The sequence below is a fragment of the Lipophrys pholis genome (assembly GCF_963383615.2).
Source record: "Lipophrys pholis genome assembly, chromosome: 2".
Classification (NCBI taxonomy): domain Eukaryota; kingdom Metazoa; phylum Chordata; class Actinopteri; order Blenniiformes; family Blenniidae; genus Lipophrys; species Lipophrys pholis.
In genome coordinates, this window is record NC_137636.1 from 33,664,719 (window position 1) to 33,681,471 (window position 16,753).

The window sequence follows — 16,753 nt, forward strand, 5'->3', positions numbered from 1 at the left end:
ATGTTAAATGTTCGGCTCTACGGAAGACATTTACAGAGCAGAAACACTTCATGGTGGATCAATAGTGTGCCTTGTGTCTGATGATAGTTACCCGTGTATCACTCAATGACCCTCATCTTTCTGTCTGTCTCCAGATTTGTTCGTCACGACTGAAGACTCACTGTTCGAGACCTGGCTCAACAAGGTAAGGAGGTTTTTCTTGGACTCTTGCTGTGAAAATAAGGTTTTTGAGGCACAGTGCGTAACACTGGACAGATGTTTCCTCAGTTATGCTTTTACATATTTATATAATAACTGAACTATGTAAAACTGTAAAGTCAACATGCGGAGTAAAAGGTCTGCAAGACTGCTTAGAAAAGTCAATGTTTTGGTAGTTTTTAAATCACAGTAAGTCAGTAGGAGACAAAGCATTTCGTTTGACCTCCAGCTTCAGTTCTTCTCGGCACAGATTATGCATAGAGGTTTTAAAACATCTTGGAGAAGTCAGCTCACGTCTCCTCTGGATGTTGTCTGGTTCAGATCCTTCTGTCTCTCCATGTAAACCCTTTTTTTCTCTGATGCACATTAAATTCAGAGCCATTCAGACACTGTCCTGCTGCTATGACATGGTGGAATAATATTATGCAGCACCTGCCTAACACATTAACACAGTAATGTATAGTTTGTACTTGAGGTTTGCAATATATATTGTCTACGATATTAATTTGAAAGTTGTTTTGACAATGTCTAATTTTTAAATGTACAGTTTTGGTGGGAAAAGGGAAATACAAGTCACATTGACTTCAGTGGGGAGGTGCAAGAGGTGAAGCAGAGGAAAGACAGGGAAAGACTAGAGAATGGAGAGAAGAGGGAGACACAGTGATGTGCCTGAGAGAGAAAGGAGAAGAACATTTAAGTAAATCTGAGGTATGAATGGGACAATATAAGAGTAAAAGTACCCCCCCCCCCCTTCCCTCCCAAAATAAAATTACCCCAAAAACCAAAAAACCATTATAAATCCCATGTGAAACAAGAAGCGGGGGAATTTCTTCCCATTTTGGAAAATGAAGCACACTCTTCAAAGCGCAGGCTTAAAGCATCCACAGATATCCTGATAATCACTTAAGCAATTTTCCCTTTTTTTGTAAGGAAATCACATTTTAAAGGACATCGTCAGATTATTGTTATCAAGATATTTAAAACGTATCAGCATTCTTTTTTTGTCCATGTCCCACACCCCTAATTTCTACATTTCTTTGAGTGGATGACCTTCACCTGTGGTGTGAATTCTTGTGTGGTGTGCAGATTGTTCTCTGATACATGTGTGTGTGGTTTCATTACAAAAACAGCTCCCACTAGTGGCCCAACATAAAAACTACATCATTTTCAGCATTTTTGCTGTTTCCACATACAGTTAGAGAAAAAAACATTTAAAAGAAAGGTTTTTTTTTTTTATCTGTGTTGTGTGGCATTAAGCAGGTGGGTAAAGAAACAGTGTATAGAGAGAAAAGAATAATATGTACCCTTAATATCAAGAGAGCCCTCCGTTTTAGTTGGTCAATGGCACACCAACACATCATATCAGGGACACGGACAGAGAGCTACATGAAGGCAGAGGATGGTGAGGTGAGGGAGTGGTGATGGAGAGGTGATGGTGAGAAGATGTTGCGGTGATGGAGAGGTGATAGTGAGGTGATTGAGAGTTGATGGTAAGATGATGGTGAGGTGATGGTAAAGTGATGGAGAGATGATGGTGAGATAATGGAGAGGTGAGGTGAGTGTGAGATGATGGAGAGGTGATGTGAGGTGATGGTGAGGTGAGATGATGGAGAGGTGATAGTGAGGTGATAGTGAGGTGATGGAGAGTTGATGGTAAGATGATGGTGAGGTGATTTGAGGTGATGGTGAGGTGAGATGATGGAGAGGTGATGTGAAGTGATGGTGAGGTGAGATGATGGTGAGGTGATGGAGAGGTGATTTGAGGTGATGGTGAGGTGCTTTGCAGTGTCTCACAGGTTTCCTGTGCAGGTCTACATGTCAACAGTTCTGGGTCATGTGACTGTGACATGTGACTTATCTCAGCAGTCCAAACACTCTTATTCACACACTCATTCACACGCCAATTGAGGCGGCTGCCATCAAGGCACTCAGTTCATCCAATGGGAGTAGTTTGGGGTTCATTGTCTTGCTCAAGGACACTTCGACATGTGGACAGGTGGAGATAGGGAATCAAACCTGCAACCATAGACGACCTGCTCTAACAACCGAGCATTGTGAATTTGAGTTATTCTTCCAAATAGCAGTGCTCTTTCTCTTGTGTCTAAATCACACCAGCTGTGACTCGACAGTGGTTTTTCCTCCTTATGTGTTTTTCAAGAAAGGTTTTTGAAAATAATCAAATCGGGGAAACATTGATGTGGTAATTTGCTGTCTGGTTGGCTCTTCTCCAAGTGAATCAGACATCTTGTTGGAGGATCTGATCGTGGAGTCGCTGCAGGTTTAAACATCATCATTGTGTAGAATGAAGGTGGAGGAGTGCGAGTGCTGTGATGCACAGTGACTCCTGAAATCTGCCTGATGTAAATCTTTACCTGGTAAATTGTTGCGTGTTGGCCGTTAAATTCACTCTGCATTCTTCCATTGTTTCTCTTGGTGATCTTCTCACAGAAAAGCGTTTGACGGTAACCGTGGTGGATACGAGCAGCGCTACGTGTTTCACAGAGATTTTTCTTGCTCCCGAAGACGCGGAATCATATTGAGAATGGAACTCTGGAAGCAGTTTACATTGACTAGTGGAGGGGCAGACCAAATGCAACAACAGTGATCATTTAAAACCACCGCAGCTATCCAGCAGCTCTTCTTGGCTTGTCTCCGTCTCTTCCTCCATCACGACACTCTCCGTCAATAGGACTCCATCCGATCGGTCTACCATGTTGCATAGAAGCATCGTTCATGAGATGCATTCTGCACACGTTGCTCTCGTGATGAGGATAAGTGTGTGATCTGTTGAGGTGATCAGACAGGCGAGTCATCCTCTGCCCCTCCTTCAGGCTTCAGCCTGAGTTGCAGAACTGTGGTGGACTCGGGAGTTCACAATCACTTAATATTCTGGAAGAGCGAGGATGGGGAGGCCGCCGCTCCTTTTTCCATCAAAGGGGTCTGTTTGGAATTCAGCAGGTTGAAGCACGAGCCGAACAGAAGTCTATCTTATCATAGGAGGGTGAGGAGGGAGGGAGGGAGGGAAGAGGAGAGGAACAGAAGGAGATTGAAGGATTTGGCCGAGTTGGGTTGTCTGAGACTGAGAGAGACTCGCAGGAGTGAAACAGAGCAAATAAAGTGATCTGCCCAAAGAGCAGCAGGATATGAGACGGGCGGCGGGAATGTTGATCAGGTGAGAGGTTGGAGTCAGAGAACACCTGAACATCAGCTTCTTCTGCTCTCTCCGCAACAGCGTTCCTTTTTCTATCACGGTGTGATTGCTGGAATAACATCTCCAAACATGCAGGCAGTTTTCATCCATCACAACGCTGGGATCGGCTCCAGCATCCCGCCAACAGGATGAAGAGGTGTAGAAGGTGGAGGGATTACTTTATAGTTTTATAGTTGACAGTCTCCGTAATGACGATCCAAATTGGTCGCCTGTCCACTAGAATGTCCATGATCCCCCATTGTTCATATTTAGAGCGTATTGTTTGCCGCAGCATGTGTGTGTGATTTCATTGCAAAAACAACCAACAGCATCAAATAGTATCTAGGGATTGGAACCTTTCACTTTCGAACCGATACGGTACCGATACCCGGTACCTGGGAATCGATACTGTTACTCAATGGTACCAATTTTTGGCACTTCTGTGTGTTTATGTAGTAATAAATGTTCTTTTGTTTTAATGTAAAATAAATGTTTAATAAAATCTCTAAATGTTTAATTGAACATTTATTTGTGATTATGTAAACTTAAACATATATATCAAAACAATATCTAACAGTTTTTTTATTTTAGCATCGCAGTTGTTTCACAAATTTGTTCAACATGAAAAAAAACCTTAACTACAAGTACGCAGTGTTTTTTTTCCAATAATGCTCAAATTGAAAGCCAGCTCCACTGCTTGAGAAAAATCTAGCGCTTACCCAGGCGCTTCCTCAGATTGGAAGTATTCCCGCCGCTGGCCGTGCACTTTGCGTCACAAATATTGCAGCGAGTTTAATCTGTATCGCATTTTGAAAAGTGGAGCCTGATTTTGAGCGCCTTTCTTTCAGCCATGTTGCTCCGTTGCCTCTGTTGTCTGAACCAGCAGCTACTGACGTCATTACGCTCGTCTGCGTGCAATGCTGTGTTCAAGTCCGGTTCGGAAAATCGTCTACTCTTCCACTCCCTCACAGTCGCAAGGATGCGAAACATGGTACTGTTTGATTTTACATGAATCGGTACTCTGTAGTGCCGACGGGATTTGGTCTGTGCCTATAAAAGTACTGAATTCAGTACCCATCTCTACTAGTGGCCCAGCGTGGTAACTACATCATTCCGTCATGAGTGTAAAACCGATGCGTTTTCACTTGAACCGTTGTGGTGTAAACATGGCCTTGTTACTATTAAGGGTAACAGCTGGCACTTCTAATGATGACTGAGCTCCACAAAGTTTAATCTTTTTATTTCCATGTTTTCCACGAGCAGGCTCAGTTGATTGAATATGAAACAGCTGCCTGAGAACTTTCCTGTCTTTCATTCATCCTTTCAATATTATTTCAGCACCCTCCAAGAGAAAATAGACTGAAGTCTCAAAGAAGAAGTGTGGATTTCAGGGACGTGTTTAATTATTGGCATGTAGCAGACAGGTGGATGAAATATGTGTTGTTGTTGTTTTTGAATGTTTCCTTAACTAAATCCACACTGAACCTTTATTTTGTGTTTGAAAGGTAACCACTCTGTATATGTAACATATTCTAATGTTCAAGCCAAAGGTTGAATTTGAGTTTCTTGAATAATTTCAGTTTCCATGTAGTGAGCCAGGAGTGACACAGTTTTCATTTTGTAAAGTTGCTGGTTCCAAATATCAAACTTGTCCGTGACAATATTCATATTTTTGGGATATAGGTGTAAATTAGGTAATTTTTTCTGAAAAGGTTCTTCACTTGGGAGGTGTCGTCATCTCAGGGAACATTTGTGGGAAAAAAAACAATTGAAGCCTCGACAGAACGGGATGGAAATGTGTAACAAATTAGTAGATTTAATAGGACACTGCATGATGGGTTCTTCACTTTGATGTATAATGATTATTTATTTTAGTTTACTTGTCATTTCATAGTAAAGGTGATGTTTTCAGAACTAGGAACTGAGAACTTCCTGTTGGGTAAAGCTGGGTAGTTCTCTGCAGGTGGCGTTTTACAGAATAAGAGTGGAGATAAAAGAAACTCGACACTCATCGATGGTCTGAATCAGTTTCCCACTAGTCAGGAATAATCAGCCCCTTCTGTTCTTCAATATAAACGGGTACAAATACAAATACTGAGAGTAAATCCTAGACCCTGTTCACATGACATTTCAAGTGAAAATACATAATTTTTGCGTTTAGATTATGGATGGGAGTGTTGACACTCTGGAGGCAGCCATCTTTCTTGTCATCCATCTGCTGAGCATGTGCAGAACAACTGTTTACTACAGTCATGGTCAGTGGTCAGCAACCTGCAGCTCTTTGGTCCCTCTGCTGCGGCTCCTTGAGCCTCCGTCCAACGCAGTACGTCCCTGAGCGGGGCGGGACGGCAAGGCAAAGCACATCCAGACCCAACTGTGTTGCACGGTTCCACTACAGAGAGTGCGGTAAAATGTAGGCGCCGTTGTGAACGCCACGTAACGACACAGGTATGTAACGTCATTCTGCAACAATGGTGGCGGGAAGAACGTGGAAGTTGTGGCTGTCCGAAGCTGTGAGCTTTAGCTCTCTGTGTCCCAGCTTGGAAAACTCTCTCATTCTGAACAGCAGCGGTCATCTCCTGCTGGATCTCCTCTCCCGTTACTGAGAGGAGCGCCTGAACCTCGATGGAAGATGAGGTGTGGAGCGCCACATTTCAATAGACCCAGTCAGCAAAACAAGCAGTGCGCACAAAGCAGCGTTTGTGAACAGTAACATGAGGGTGCAGCTCTCAGCATGTTCTGTTCAGTGGGAAACGGGTCTAAATGGCTCTTTGAGTGTTGAAAGTTGCCGACATGGTGAACATGACCATTAGCAGCGTTTCTGCCGTCGACAAGGAGACTGAGCCCGAGCACTTCTCGAAAGTTTCCTTTTTCATTGTTTCCACAGAGATGGACCCCAACACCCCACAAAAGTTTTGTGTTTTCATTTGAAATTGTTGCAGGGCAAATGGGCCCTTAATTTCACTTCATACATCTGGATCAGAACCGTACATGTATAACCCCCTTTAATCCCATCTCAGTTCCGAGTTCAATACAGCTGCATCTATCAGTCACAGGCCAGCTCACTGCTCTTCCTCCATGACTCCTTTTAATTACTTTTCTCTGTTTCTCCCCCCCGCCCCTCACACCCCACCATCCCTGCCCGTTCCTCTGTTTTCTCGTGATTACACAAGAGAAGGCAGTCACAGCATGGGGAATAAAATGAAGCGAGGAGAAGAGGGCTGGCTCATACAGCCAAGTGGTTAGAAGTTCCTCTGCCTCCGTTCACATCAACATTTAGTTCTTATGTCAAGGACAAGATGAACTTCTGCTCAGTCACATACTTACAGACCTGCTAACACAGAAAATACAAACATCTGTGTTCTGATGTTTCCCCTCTGAGTCATTTAGGATTCCATTTTTTAAAAAAAAGGATAGATTCTGGCTTTCTCACTTAAGTGTGTGAGTATGTGTGTGTGCGCGTGTGCATGTGCGCATGCGTGTGCGTGTGTGGAGCGACTGTCCGCCTGCACACTGACTAATTTCATGCTAATCCTCCATGCGTAGAGCTTCTACAAACACAACATGCACATAATGAAGCAGTTAGTGTTGCTTCCACATGACTTCTTCTGTTCCTCTATTCGTTATGACTCTGGTGTATTTCTGCAGCTAATCTGTCTTTAATGTGTCAGGACACACCTCCCTGTCACTGTGGGTTAGACTTCAGTGAACACGACTCGTTAACTCAGGGTTGGTGTGGACGGAGGGTTACAGTTACTAAGTGAAATAATTACTGAACACAAGTTATCAGATTAATTAAAGCATCCTATGTGCTGTGTTATTTTGTAAACAATTTAAAAAAAACGATGCAGATTAGTCAGTTTTGAAATGTGATAACTACCACCTCCATTTTTGTGCTGTCATTTTGTTAGTGGTATAAAAAGCTACACAGCTATCAGACTTGACTCTAACTTGACCTCTGAGTCATTCAGTTAGCTGAGTTAGTCTTGAAACGCCCACTTTTCAGCTCCTCATATCTGTAGAACAGCTGTCAACACAGGAATCTTTTGTCTGAAAATTCCAGCGAAAAGCAGCTCAGTGTGACGTTGTAGCTTCTTCATATTTTCTCCATTTTGATCGATCAAGTAAAGCAACAAAGTTCGGAGTAATGATACCTTAAGGTTTTGTTTTTCTCAAAAGGAAAGTGACCCAACAATGTCTTGTTGTAAAAGACACTAAAAGTTGTATAATGAGGCTCACAGGTCTATTAACAGGCTTCATTATAAGAAATAGTTCATTATTCAGTATGAAATGCACCCAAACATTATCTTAGTATCTTAGCCGCTAACAGTGTGATTAGTCACAGAATATCACACAATCACTCATCTTTAGAAATGTAAATGTAAATGTGCGTGTGCGTTTGCTTGTGCAGAAGCATGTGTTGGGAGCAATGAGAACAGAAGGGAAGAAGAATAATAAGACCTGTAATCCCTTCATCTTCACACATCAATCAGCTCCTCTTAAACACACACACACACACACACACACACACACACACACACACACACACACACACACACACACACACACACACACACACACACACACACACACACACACACACACACACACTGGGAACACATGGAGATTTAACTCCCTGTCACCACGTCTGTGCTCCTGTGAGCTGCATGATTGGAGGCTTTAGATCTAATTGACACGAGTTTGAAGGGATTATCTTCCAGTCGTGTCATTTTCATTTTCACGGGTCAGTCTTGACAAACATAGGTAGGAGCCATCTGAAGTGCTCACATGCCGCCTCCACATTTTGTCCCCAAGCCAGCATTTTTGACTCTTCTGTTTGAAGACAACACAAATTTAAACATCATTTCACTAATCTGGATCAATAATCCAGTGGAAAACCCTCAAAAACAGCCTCATCCCTTCCTCCATACAATGTCATTTATATTTATATTCATACAAACAGCAACAGCGGATCTGTTCCCTCGTCGGTCATAGTATTCGTCTCTATGACTTCGACAGTTGATTTCCCTTGTTTTGCTGGAAGAATTTCTCCAGTAGAATTAAATCTGTTATTCATGACAGTTTGAGTCGTTGTATCATGAACTTCTTGTTCAACCAGATTATCTCTTTATCCACGCATCTAAAAGCATTCCCTTCAAATAGATACCCCTGAAACATCCCACACTGAGTCATTGGAATGAGTGAAATCATCTTTGGTTGAATGTTTTTTTAACAGTCTGAGACACTGATGGAAGTAATGAGTGCAGTCACACTGTCGACTTTTCAGGCTCAGTCAGCAGATTTTAGCCCCGGAAGAAAAACTGAACCACTAAATTCCTCCTGACACTCAGATATACTGAATTCATTAACTCATAATGTGTGTGGAAATGCTCTTCTGGCGTCAAACAAATAAACAGGAATTCTCATAAAAAAACATAAAATTAAGTTTTAAAATGTGGCAGTTAGTTAAAATTTTATTGTTTTGTTTTCAGGTTGTTTTGTTGACTTGTTTCTCTGGATAGAAGAAGAAGACGTTTCAATAATGGCACCTGGCAAAGGAACGAGAGGAAACACTTTTCTCTGGTGTTGATTTTTGTCTTTATGATACAAATGTCCTGATTGAGTCGCAGGCCCCGTTTACAAGACAACGTTTTAAGTGAAAACACATTGTTATTGTGTTTTTGTTTCAGAAAAGTTTCACGTTTCCATAGCAACAATTTGAAAACGACATAGTTAGCTTGCCAGGCAACTAGTTGGCGCTGTTGTTTGTTTTTCTGATGAAACCACACACTCACGCATGCACCAGAGAACAATCCGCTCTAAACATTAACAATGGGAGAACACGGACATTCTAGTGGACAGACGACCAAGTTGGATTGTTACAGTGACTGTCAAAATAAAACTACCAAGTCCCAGGAGAATCTGGACTGGGAGTCATTCCACTCTTGAGGAAACAGTGTTCTTATTGTCTCTACTGAGCATGTGCACAACTACAAGTTACTTCAGCTGAGCTGTGAATGCCCAGTAGTAGCGTTCCAACCACTTCCATGGAGACGGAGATGGAGTGTTTTCTGAAAATTCCACCTTTGAAACTCTGCAAAAGTGTATTTTACAGGGCTCGAGTTGTGTTGTTCTATTTTAACTTGGATTGCATTTCCTAAAGCATCCCTGGTGAGTATAAAATAGTTAATCTACGAGATAAGGTTTTCCTTCCTGTCTCTCTGGCCTGTCTCAGCATATGAAGAGTCTGCTCAGGCAGGTTTGTTCCAGTTCTTTACGTCACATTCAAGAATGAGCAGTCGTACAAAAGCTCCATTTGGAAGCGAAAATGTTGAAACTCAGATTGCACCTTCATAAATCTCCTTGGACCATCACAACGGCAGCACTATTCATTAGTCTGGTAATCTTAATGTCTCAGAGCAGAGCTGCAGACGGTGGCTGTGAGGCTGCTATTAGAATGATCCAGTGGGCACTTTATGTGATCGTTATGGGCAAGAATTAGACCCACTGTACTTCCACCAGGCTAAACAACCATTTTTTTGCCGTTTCTGAGCTTTTCTGTGGGAGAAAAGAGACTTAATATGTCAGCACTTGGACCTGTACAGACTGCATGGCACCAGATCATAAAAGACTCACACATCTTTCACTGGAAATGAAGTTTCAAAATATTTTTACCTTTTCTTGAGTCAACACGGTGTCAGTCAGACCAGCGTGTTATTACTTCAAAGTGGACCAGATGGTTTGATTCTAAATACCAAAAAGTAATGACACATGATTTTTAGTACCACGGATTATATGGCAAAGTCGGAGTGTTTCCAATATGTTGTTTTCAGTGGCTCAGAGCAGCATTGTAGTTTAAACAGACTCCCAAAACGATCCGACAGTTTTTCATTTCGACTTGAAGTGGTTGTCGTGTAAACGTGGCCTAACACTTTCTGCCATAAAGCAGAGTTACATTACAGACCTACAGTCCTGCATGACAGACCTACTCTGCTTCATGGCAGAGTTTCATTACAGACCTACATACTTGTATATGAAATATAAATGTTAATTTTTCCAGCCATCCAGCAGCACAAACATTTGTTTCCTGCTGTGAACAAACAACACATTGTGAAATGCATTGAAAAGACCTGAGTTTTTACACAATGACGGCGTACAAAAGGAGCAGGAACATGTGTTTTTGTGATATTTCATCCTCGTGTGTTCACTTTGGAGATGTGTGTGACCATGTAAGGACGTCCCTGTGCATTAAATTGTCGTGGATGTTGGCAGGATTTCATCCTGGTGTTGTTGGAAGGTCCCCTCCCTCCAGAAAATCTATATCTGGGCCACTGTACTGTATTATAATGTGTGACGGGAGCAGTGCTGCTACAGAGAGGAGCTTTTATTGGACATGCTGTGGCTTTCCTTTATTGAAATGTAACTGTGCAGTCTATTGATGTGTAGCTTTAAAATGTTATAATATGAACCAGTGGTTTCATATTTACAGGCCACTTGTCTTCTCCGCTTTGTTGATTGCTCTGATTTGCTTTTTGCAGTTTTTCATGTGCAGGAAAATTGAGTGTAATCATAGCTTTCTGTGATGGCTTTATCTGATATTATACTGCATATGTATATGTGGATGCACACTTTGAATAGTTCTGCCTTCGTCTATTTTTAAATTGTTCTATATTGTCTGTTTGACGTAAACCAGCGTTTCATCAATCAACATGGAGACATTGAGCTACATGTAACCTATCTGATGTGATTTAGACGTGACTTTCACTGAAGTTGATTTGTTCAGTGTTCAGAATCCATTTGAGCTTCAGAAGGTGTAACAGCACTGTTTTTGCTTATTTGTTGAATCAATAGAAAAAAATGTTTCTTCCACGTCTGGCTCATACACTCAGCAGTCTCCCAACGTATTCCAGCTGTGGTCAGAAGCAGAAAGTGGACAGTTTCAGACAGGAACTTCCTGATCTTACTACTTAAAATGTATCTGTTGGATTGTTGAAGGAATTATCATTCACTTCTCAGTGTGATTTGTAACATTTGATCACAGTGAAGCTTTTTATATCCCTCAATAAAAAGTGTTATTTGGACGACTCAGGTCTCAGACAGTCCAGTAATAATGACAAATAATAATAATCCTCGCCTATAGATTGATCATTTTGTCCATTGTTGGATCATCGCAAATGGGTCTAACCGCAGCGTAGTTGACAGTGATACTGTGTCCACGAATAGTACTGCCCGCAACATCAACAGCAAAAAGAGGAAAAGGCCCAAAGAATTCTGTGTGGCTACATACAATTTAAGAACGCTTTCTGAAGACCATCATTTAGAAAGCCTACTAAAGGAGGTGGAGAATATCAAGTGAAACATAGTGAGCTTATCAGATTCCAGAAGATCAGGTGAAGACACCATCAAGCTACCTTGTGGGCACATGCTGTACCACAGAGGAAGAACACACAAGTGACAACATGGAGTAGCCTTTCTGGTTTCTTCATTGGTTGGACAAAACAGTAGTTGAGTTTCACAGCTCTTCTGATAGGGATGCAAGTGTTACAATCACAATATGGAATTTGGAACAGGGATAAGAAACTGTGAACTAGTGAACTAGTGAACACCTAGTGAACTTTGCCAGCCTCAATGGAATGTACATAACAGACATTTTCTTCTCAAGGGAAAGCTAAAGGAAATGGACACGGAGAAGCCCAGATGGACAAACAATGAAAAAAATCTATTTCATTCTTTCAGACAAACTTGCACATATTCAGGGACATGTCTACTGGGAGTCAATTGAACTGTGGCAGTGACCATTGAATGCTGAGGGCAAAAATGCAATTCAACTTGAGCAGGGAAACAAATAAAATGTTCAGACGGAAGCCAAACACCAGGGTTGTACAACAATGAGGCTAAGTCCCAATCTAACTTGCAAGAAAAGATACAAGAAGGAGACACCACCTCCAATATCAACACACTGAATGCCAAGATAACATCAGCTGTCATCACTTCAGCCTCAGAAACCGAGCCAAAGAAACAACAGTAAAGCCCGCACAAACTTAACTGATCAACTGTTGACCTGTTGGCGACGAGAAGAAGCTTCAAAGTCATCGGTGACGTACAGAAGATTGAACTGACAGAACTGAACAAGACAATCAGAAAGAAACAAAAAGATGCCCGAAAGTACAACATGCAGTTCCTTGAGGAGGCAGTTATTCTCGGCCGAAGCTACAAAAAGGCAAAAAGAAAGACAAAGACGGGACAGAGCCAGATCAGCAGCATCAAAGAGGCTGATGGAACAGTCACCACCAACAGAGAAAGAAAAGTCAGGCGAGCCAAAGAGGTTTATCAACACCTGCACTCTACAAGAATGGACAGGCCGATACAGACAGAAGAATTCCAGCAAAATGGAAACCCTCCTGTACCATTAATAACCCAAGATGAGGTCGAGCATGCCCTTGAAACGTTGGAAAGCACCAGGTGAAGATAGGGTAACAATAGACATGCTGAAGAGTGCAGGGAAAACCGTTCTGAAAAGCCTAGGCAGCCTGTTTACCAAATGCCTGGAAGAGGAAAACATCCCAGACACGTGGAGAAATGCAAAAATCATTCTGCTGCATAAAAAAGGAGACACCAAAAGTCTTGGTAACTATCGACCGATAAGTATGCTGCGTTCTGTACAAACTGTTCACTGAAGTTATAACAAACAGGTTAACAAGAATACTAGCAGAAAACCAACCAGAGCACTAGCTGGATTCCGAAGCGGTGACTCAACCAGACCATCTTCAGGCAATCAACCAGCTATTGGAGAAGTCGGCAGAATACAACCTACCAATCTGCCTAGTTTTCGTAGACTACAAAAAAGTTGTAATGAAATCGCTACCCACGCAGGGTGGACAACAGACATCAACACTCTTTTGAACATCTACAGCAACAGTTCATCATATATTAAGTTACACAGAACACCGGACAAATTCAAAATAGTAAGAGGAGTCACACAAGGTGACACCATCTCGCCAAAACTCTTCACAGCATGTTTGGAAGGCACTTAGACTGGGACAACAAAGGAATTGTCATAGACGGAGAATACTTTAGCCATCTATGTTTTGCAGATGACACCTCAGAAGAACCGCAAGAAATGCTTCACCAACTGAACCAAGAAAGGTTAAAAGTGGGGCTGAAAATTAACAAGAAGGAAACTCAGGTCAGGTATAACTGTCAAGCAACATGCCAGGAGGTGAAAGTAGACAATGTGTCTCTCCAAACAGTGGACAAGTACGTCTACCTCGGTCAAGAAGTCAGAAACTAAGTAAAGAGGCATATCACCTTGGGATGGACTTTGTTTGGGCAAATAAAGGACCTCTTCAAAAATGTTATATAAATGAATGTTATATTATCGGTTGCTACAAAGTGTCTGACACCGAGGATTGATCTGAAAACACATGCAAAGCTGACATTCAGAGTAATGACAGTGTGACGTTTTAAACCCATTCACATCAGCAGACACTGGTCTAGTGTGTGGTCTTCGTCCCTTTAGTCTGTGAAGGTCCGTCTATGATTTTTGAAGAACTGGACTGAATATTAGCAGATGATATCGGCTCAAAACACTTTAGATTTGATCTGCCCGCTTATATCAGCTGGCACATCACCAATAATAATATTACCAGCGGCTGAGCTTGCAAACGCAATTAAAGTACCATCAAGATTAATGTGACTCCAGTGATGAGGGTTATTTTAGGGTTATTTAGTGGGTTGTTTTTTACATCATATTAAGAATTACACTCACAGATTATATTTTAGATACCACTAATGTAATAAACTTGACACTTTTTTATAATTTGCTGGCAATTGAAATAATGACGGATTGGTGAACACCTGAACATTTAAGAGCCATTTACACTTTATCGCTGAACTTTAATGAGTTTCCAACATTTTTCAGTGATTTGGATGCAAAAACAACTAAATACGTCTTTGCTGTTTCTTTGACATTCTTTTTTGTGGGATAAAGAGTTGAAATGCAGATATTGTGTTCAAATATTGGAGTGATGTGATCTCTCCTGCTGGTTCCTGTCAGGACTCTCTGCAGCATTTTAAATCAGTTGAGTTTTTAAGCAGTTATTCAGACACCCTGATAATAGGGAGTTACAATAGTCTACTCTGGAAGTAACAAATGCATGGATTAGTTTTTCAGTGTCACTCTGAGTCGACATTTTCCTGATTTTAGAAATACTACACAGGTGAACAAAGGCAATCCTGAAGATTTGTTTAATGTGGGAGTTGAAGGACAATGCCTGGTCTAAATGAACTCCCCGGTTCCTCACAGTGGAGGGCTAAGTAATACCCAGTGTTACTAGAAGTTTACATAGTTTCTCTCTCAGATGTTTTAGGCCGTATTGATGAACTTACAGGTCAGAAAATTACAGATTTTTACAGACTTTCATGTCTGTAAGACGAGCTTCTAGTTTACCAAGTTGATCACGATCATCTGGTTTCACAGATCAATAGATGTGTGTATCATCTGCATAGCAGTGGAAGTTAATGGAGCGTTTCCTGATAATATTCACTACCGGAAGCATATATAATGTCAAAAGTATAGGTCTTAAGACAGAACCCTGCGGAACTCCATGTTTAGTCTGAGCTGAAGAGTCATTATTGTGAAGGAAGTGGAGCCTGCAAATGAGATTTAACAGGACCAGAAGAGAGACCAGTCGTTTGTCTGAAGCCATGAGAAGATCATTGGCAACCATGTGTTGGCCTGACTGGAACAAACCAATACTATTAGTATTTGAATGTGCGCTTTCTTGTCTGATGCAGGTTCGATCAAAACATGTCTAAATGTCAGCAGTAAACTGACTCGCAGTCCCACACATGATTCATAAGTATACTGACAGAATTCCATTGGCGATTTGAGAAATTAAAGAAAACCATCCGTCTGAGCTTGTGTTGACATGATTGCCGCATCCTGTCATGTTGTGTGTCCCACCAAACCTAAAGCAGCTGTTGTTTTGACCTTATTAACTTTATCTTATCCTGTCTTCTCTTGCTCTACGATTTGTGTATGGAGGCAACTTCTAATGTTCTGACCTCTCTCGCTCTGTCCCATGCTTAAAATGTTTACTTGACTGACTGTATCTATGAATGTGCACTCCAACGTTAACGCGCAACGCCCCTTGTGGGATAAATAAAGTAAAGTAAAATGAACTGAACTGAGCAGTCTTCTGCTTGTGGATGAAATCAGGGGTTCCCTCCATCTTTTCTTCCATTTCTTTTTTGTTCTCTATTTTACTGTGAGTGGATTGATGCAACAGCAGCAGCACATTCTGAGAGGCGTTCAAGGACAGTTCAGAGCGTGGGTCATCTGTGAATCAGAGCGTGAATCAGAGCCTTGATTAGGATTGAAGGGATTGCTTTGACTAAAGTTTCTAAAAAGAATGAGGAATTCAATAATGCAGCAAAAACACTCAGAGTAAGCAAAGCTCATTTGTGTGAGGATAGAACCGAGTCCAGAGAGTTTCAGACCCTTGTGACCTCCGTCTTCTCATAGAAAAAGAATTGACCTTGTGAGCTGAAATTCACTGCCGTTTGTTTGATATTACGGCTTGTTAATGGCAGCAGATGGACCACATGTTCCCCTCGCACTACCACACACACACACACACACACACACACACACACACACACACACACACACACACACACAGTGTGTTAATAAACCCGTTAGAGATTGAAATGTCTTCTATAACAATCACAGGTTTTATAAACGTGACCCATGTCTTACAGCTCACAGTAAAAGTCAATATTAACCTTGACAAACATTCAGCCTGAAACTATTATCTGACTCATTCATCAGCCGCTTTTAGTTGTGAAATATTGAAGTGAGTTTACGACATAAACACAGTAATAAGTCACATCTTCTGTCACTGTTTACTGAGCAAAAGTGATGCTTGTTTTCTCAAATATCAATAACACAAAACCTGCTGCACATCCCACAAACGCATGGACTGGACATGTAGCAGAAATCAAAAGGGAAAATTAAAAAAGGCTTTCAGAGTGACTAAGCATTGATAAGTCTTGACAGAGAGAGTAATTCACCAATCTTCTAATGTTGGGTTGTGTTTGTACTCAGTGTTCAGAGTATCATAACAGGCTTTCCACACTGGTTCATTCTGTGGGTTATTGAGTTTCAGGCATGTTGGATGCTCCAGTTCGTCCTGAAAGTCGTGTTGATATCCGTGTTGTGTGCAGGCCATGAATACTCCCCTTTTTCATGGAGATAAACTCCTTGTGTTTTCAAAAAGTTGCGTTTTCAGTGGCTCCACCCATTGTTGTCATGTAAACAGACATCCAAAATGCTACAAACATTTTCTGTTTTCACTTGAAAAT

General features: G+C 41.5%; 1 protein-coding gene across 1 annotated transcript in view; it reads left to right on the forward strand.

The window, feature by feature from the left end:
- itfg1 (integrin alpha FG-GAP repeat containing 1) overlaps positions 1-16,753 on the forward strand; it is a 213,321-nt gene that overhangs the window by 41,423 nt on the left and 155,145 nt on the right. The window contains exon 7 of the mRNA XM_080458012.1: positions 135-184. Within this exon, the coding sequence (XP_080314138.1) occupies positions 135-184 (50 nt within the window). The remainder of the gene's footprint in view (positions 1-134; positions 185-16,753) is intronic.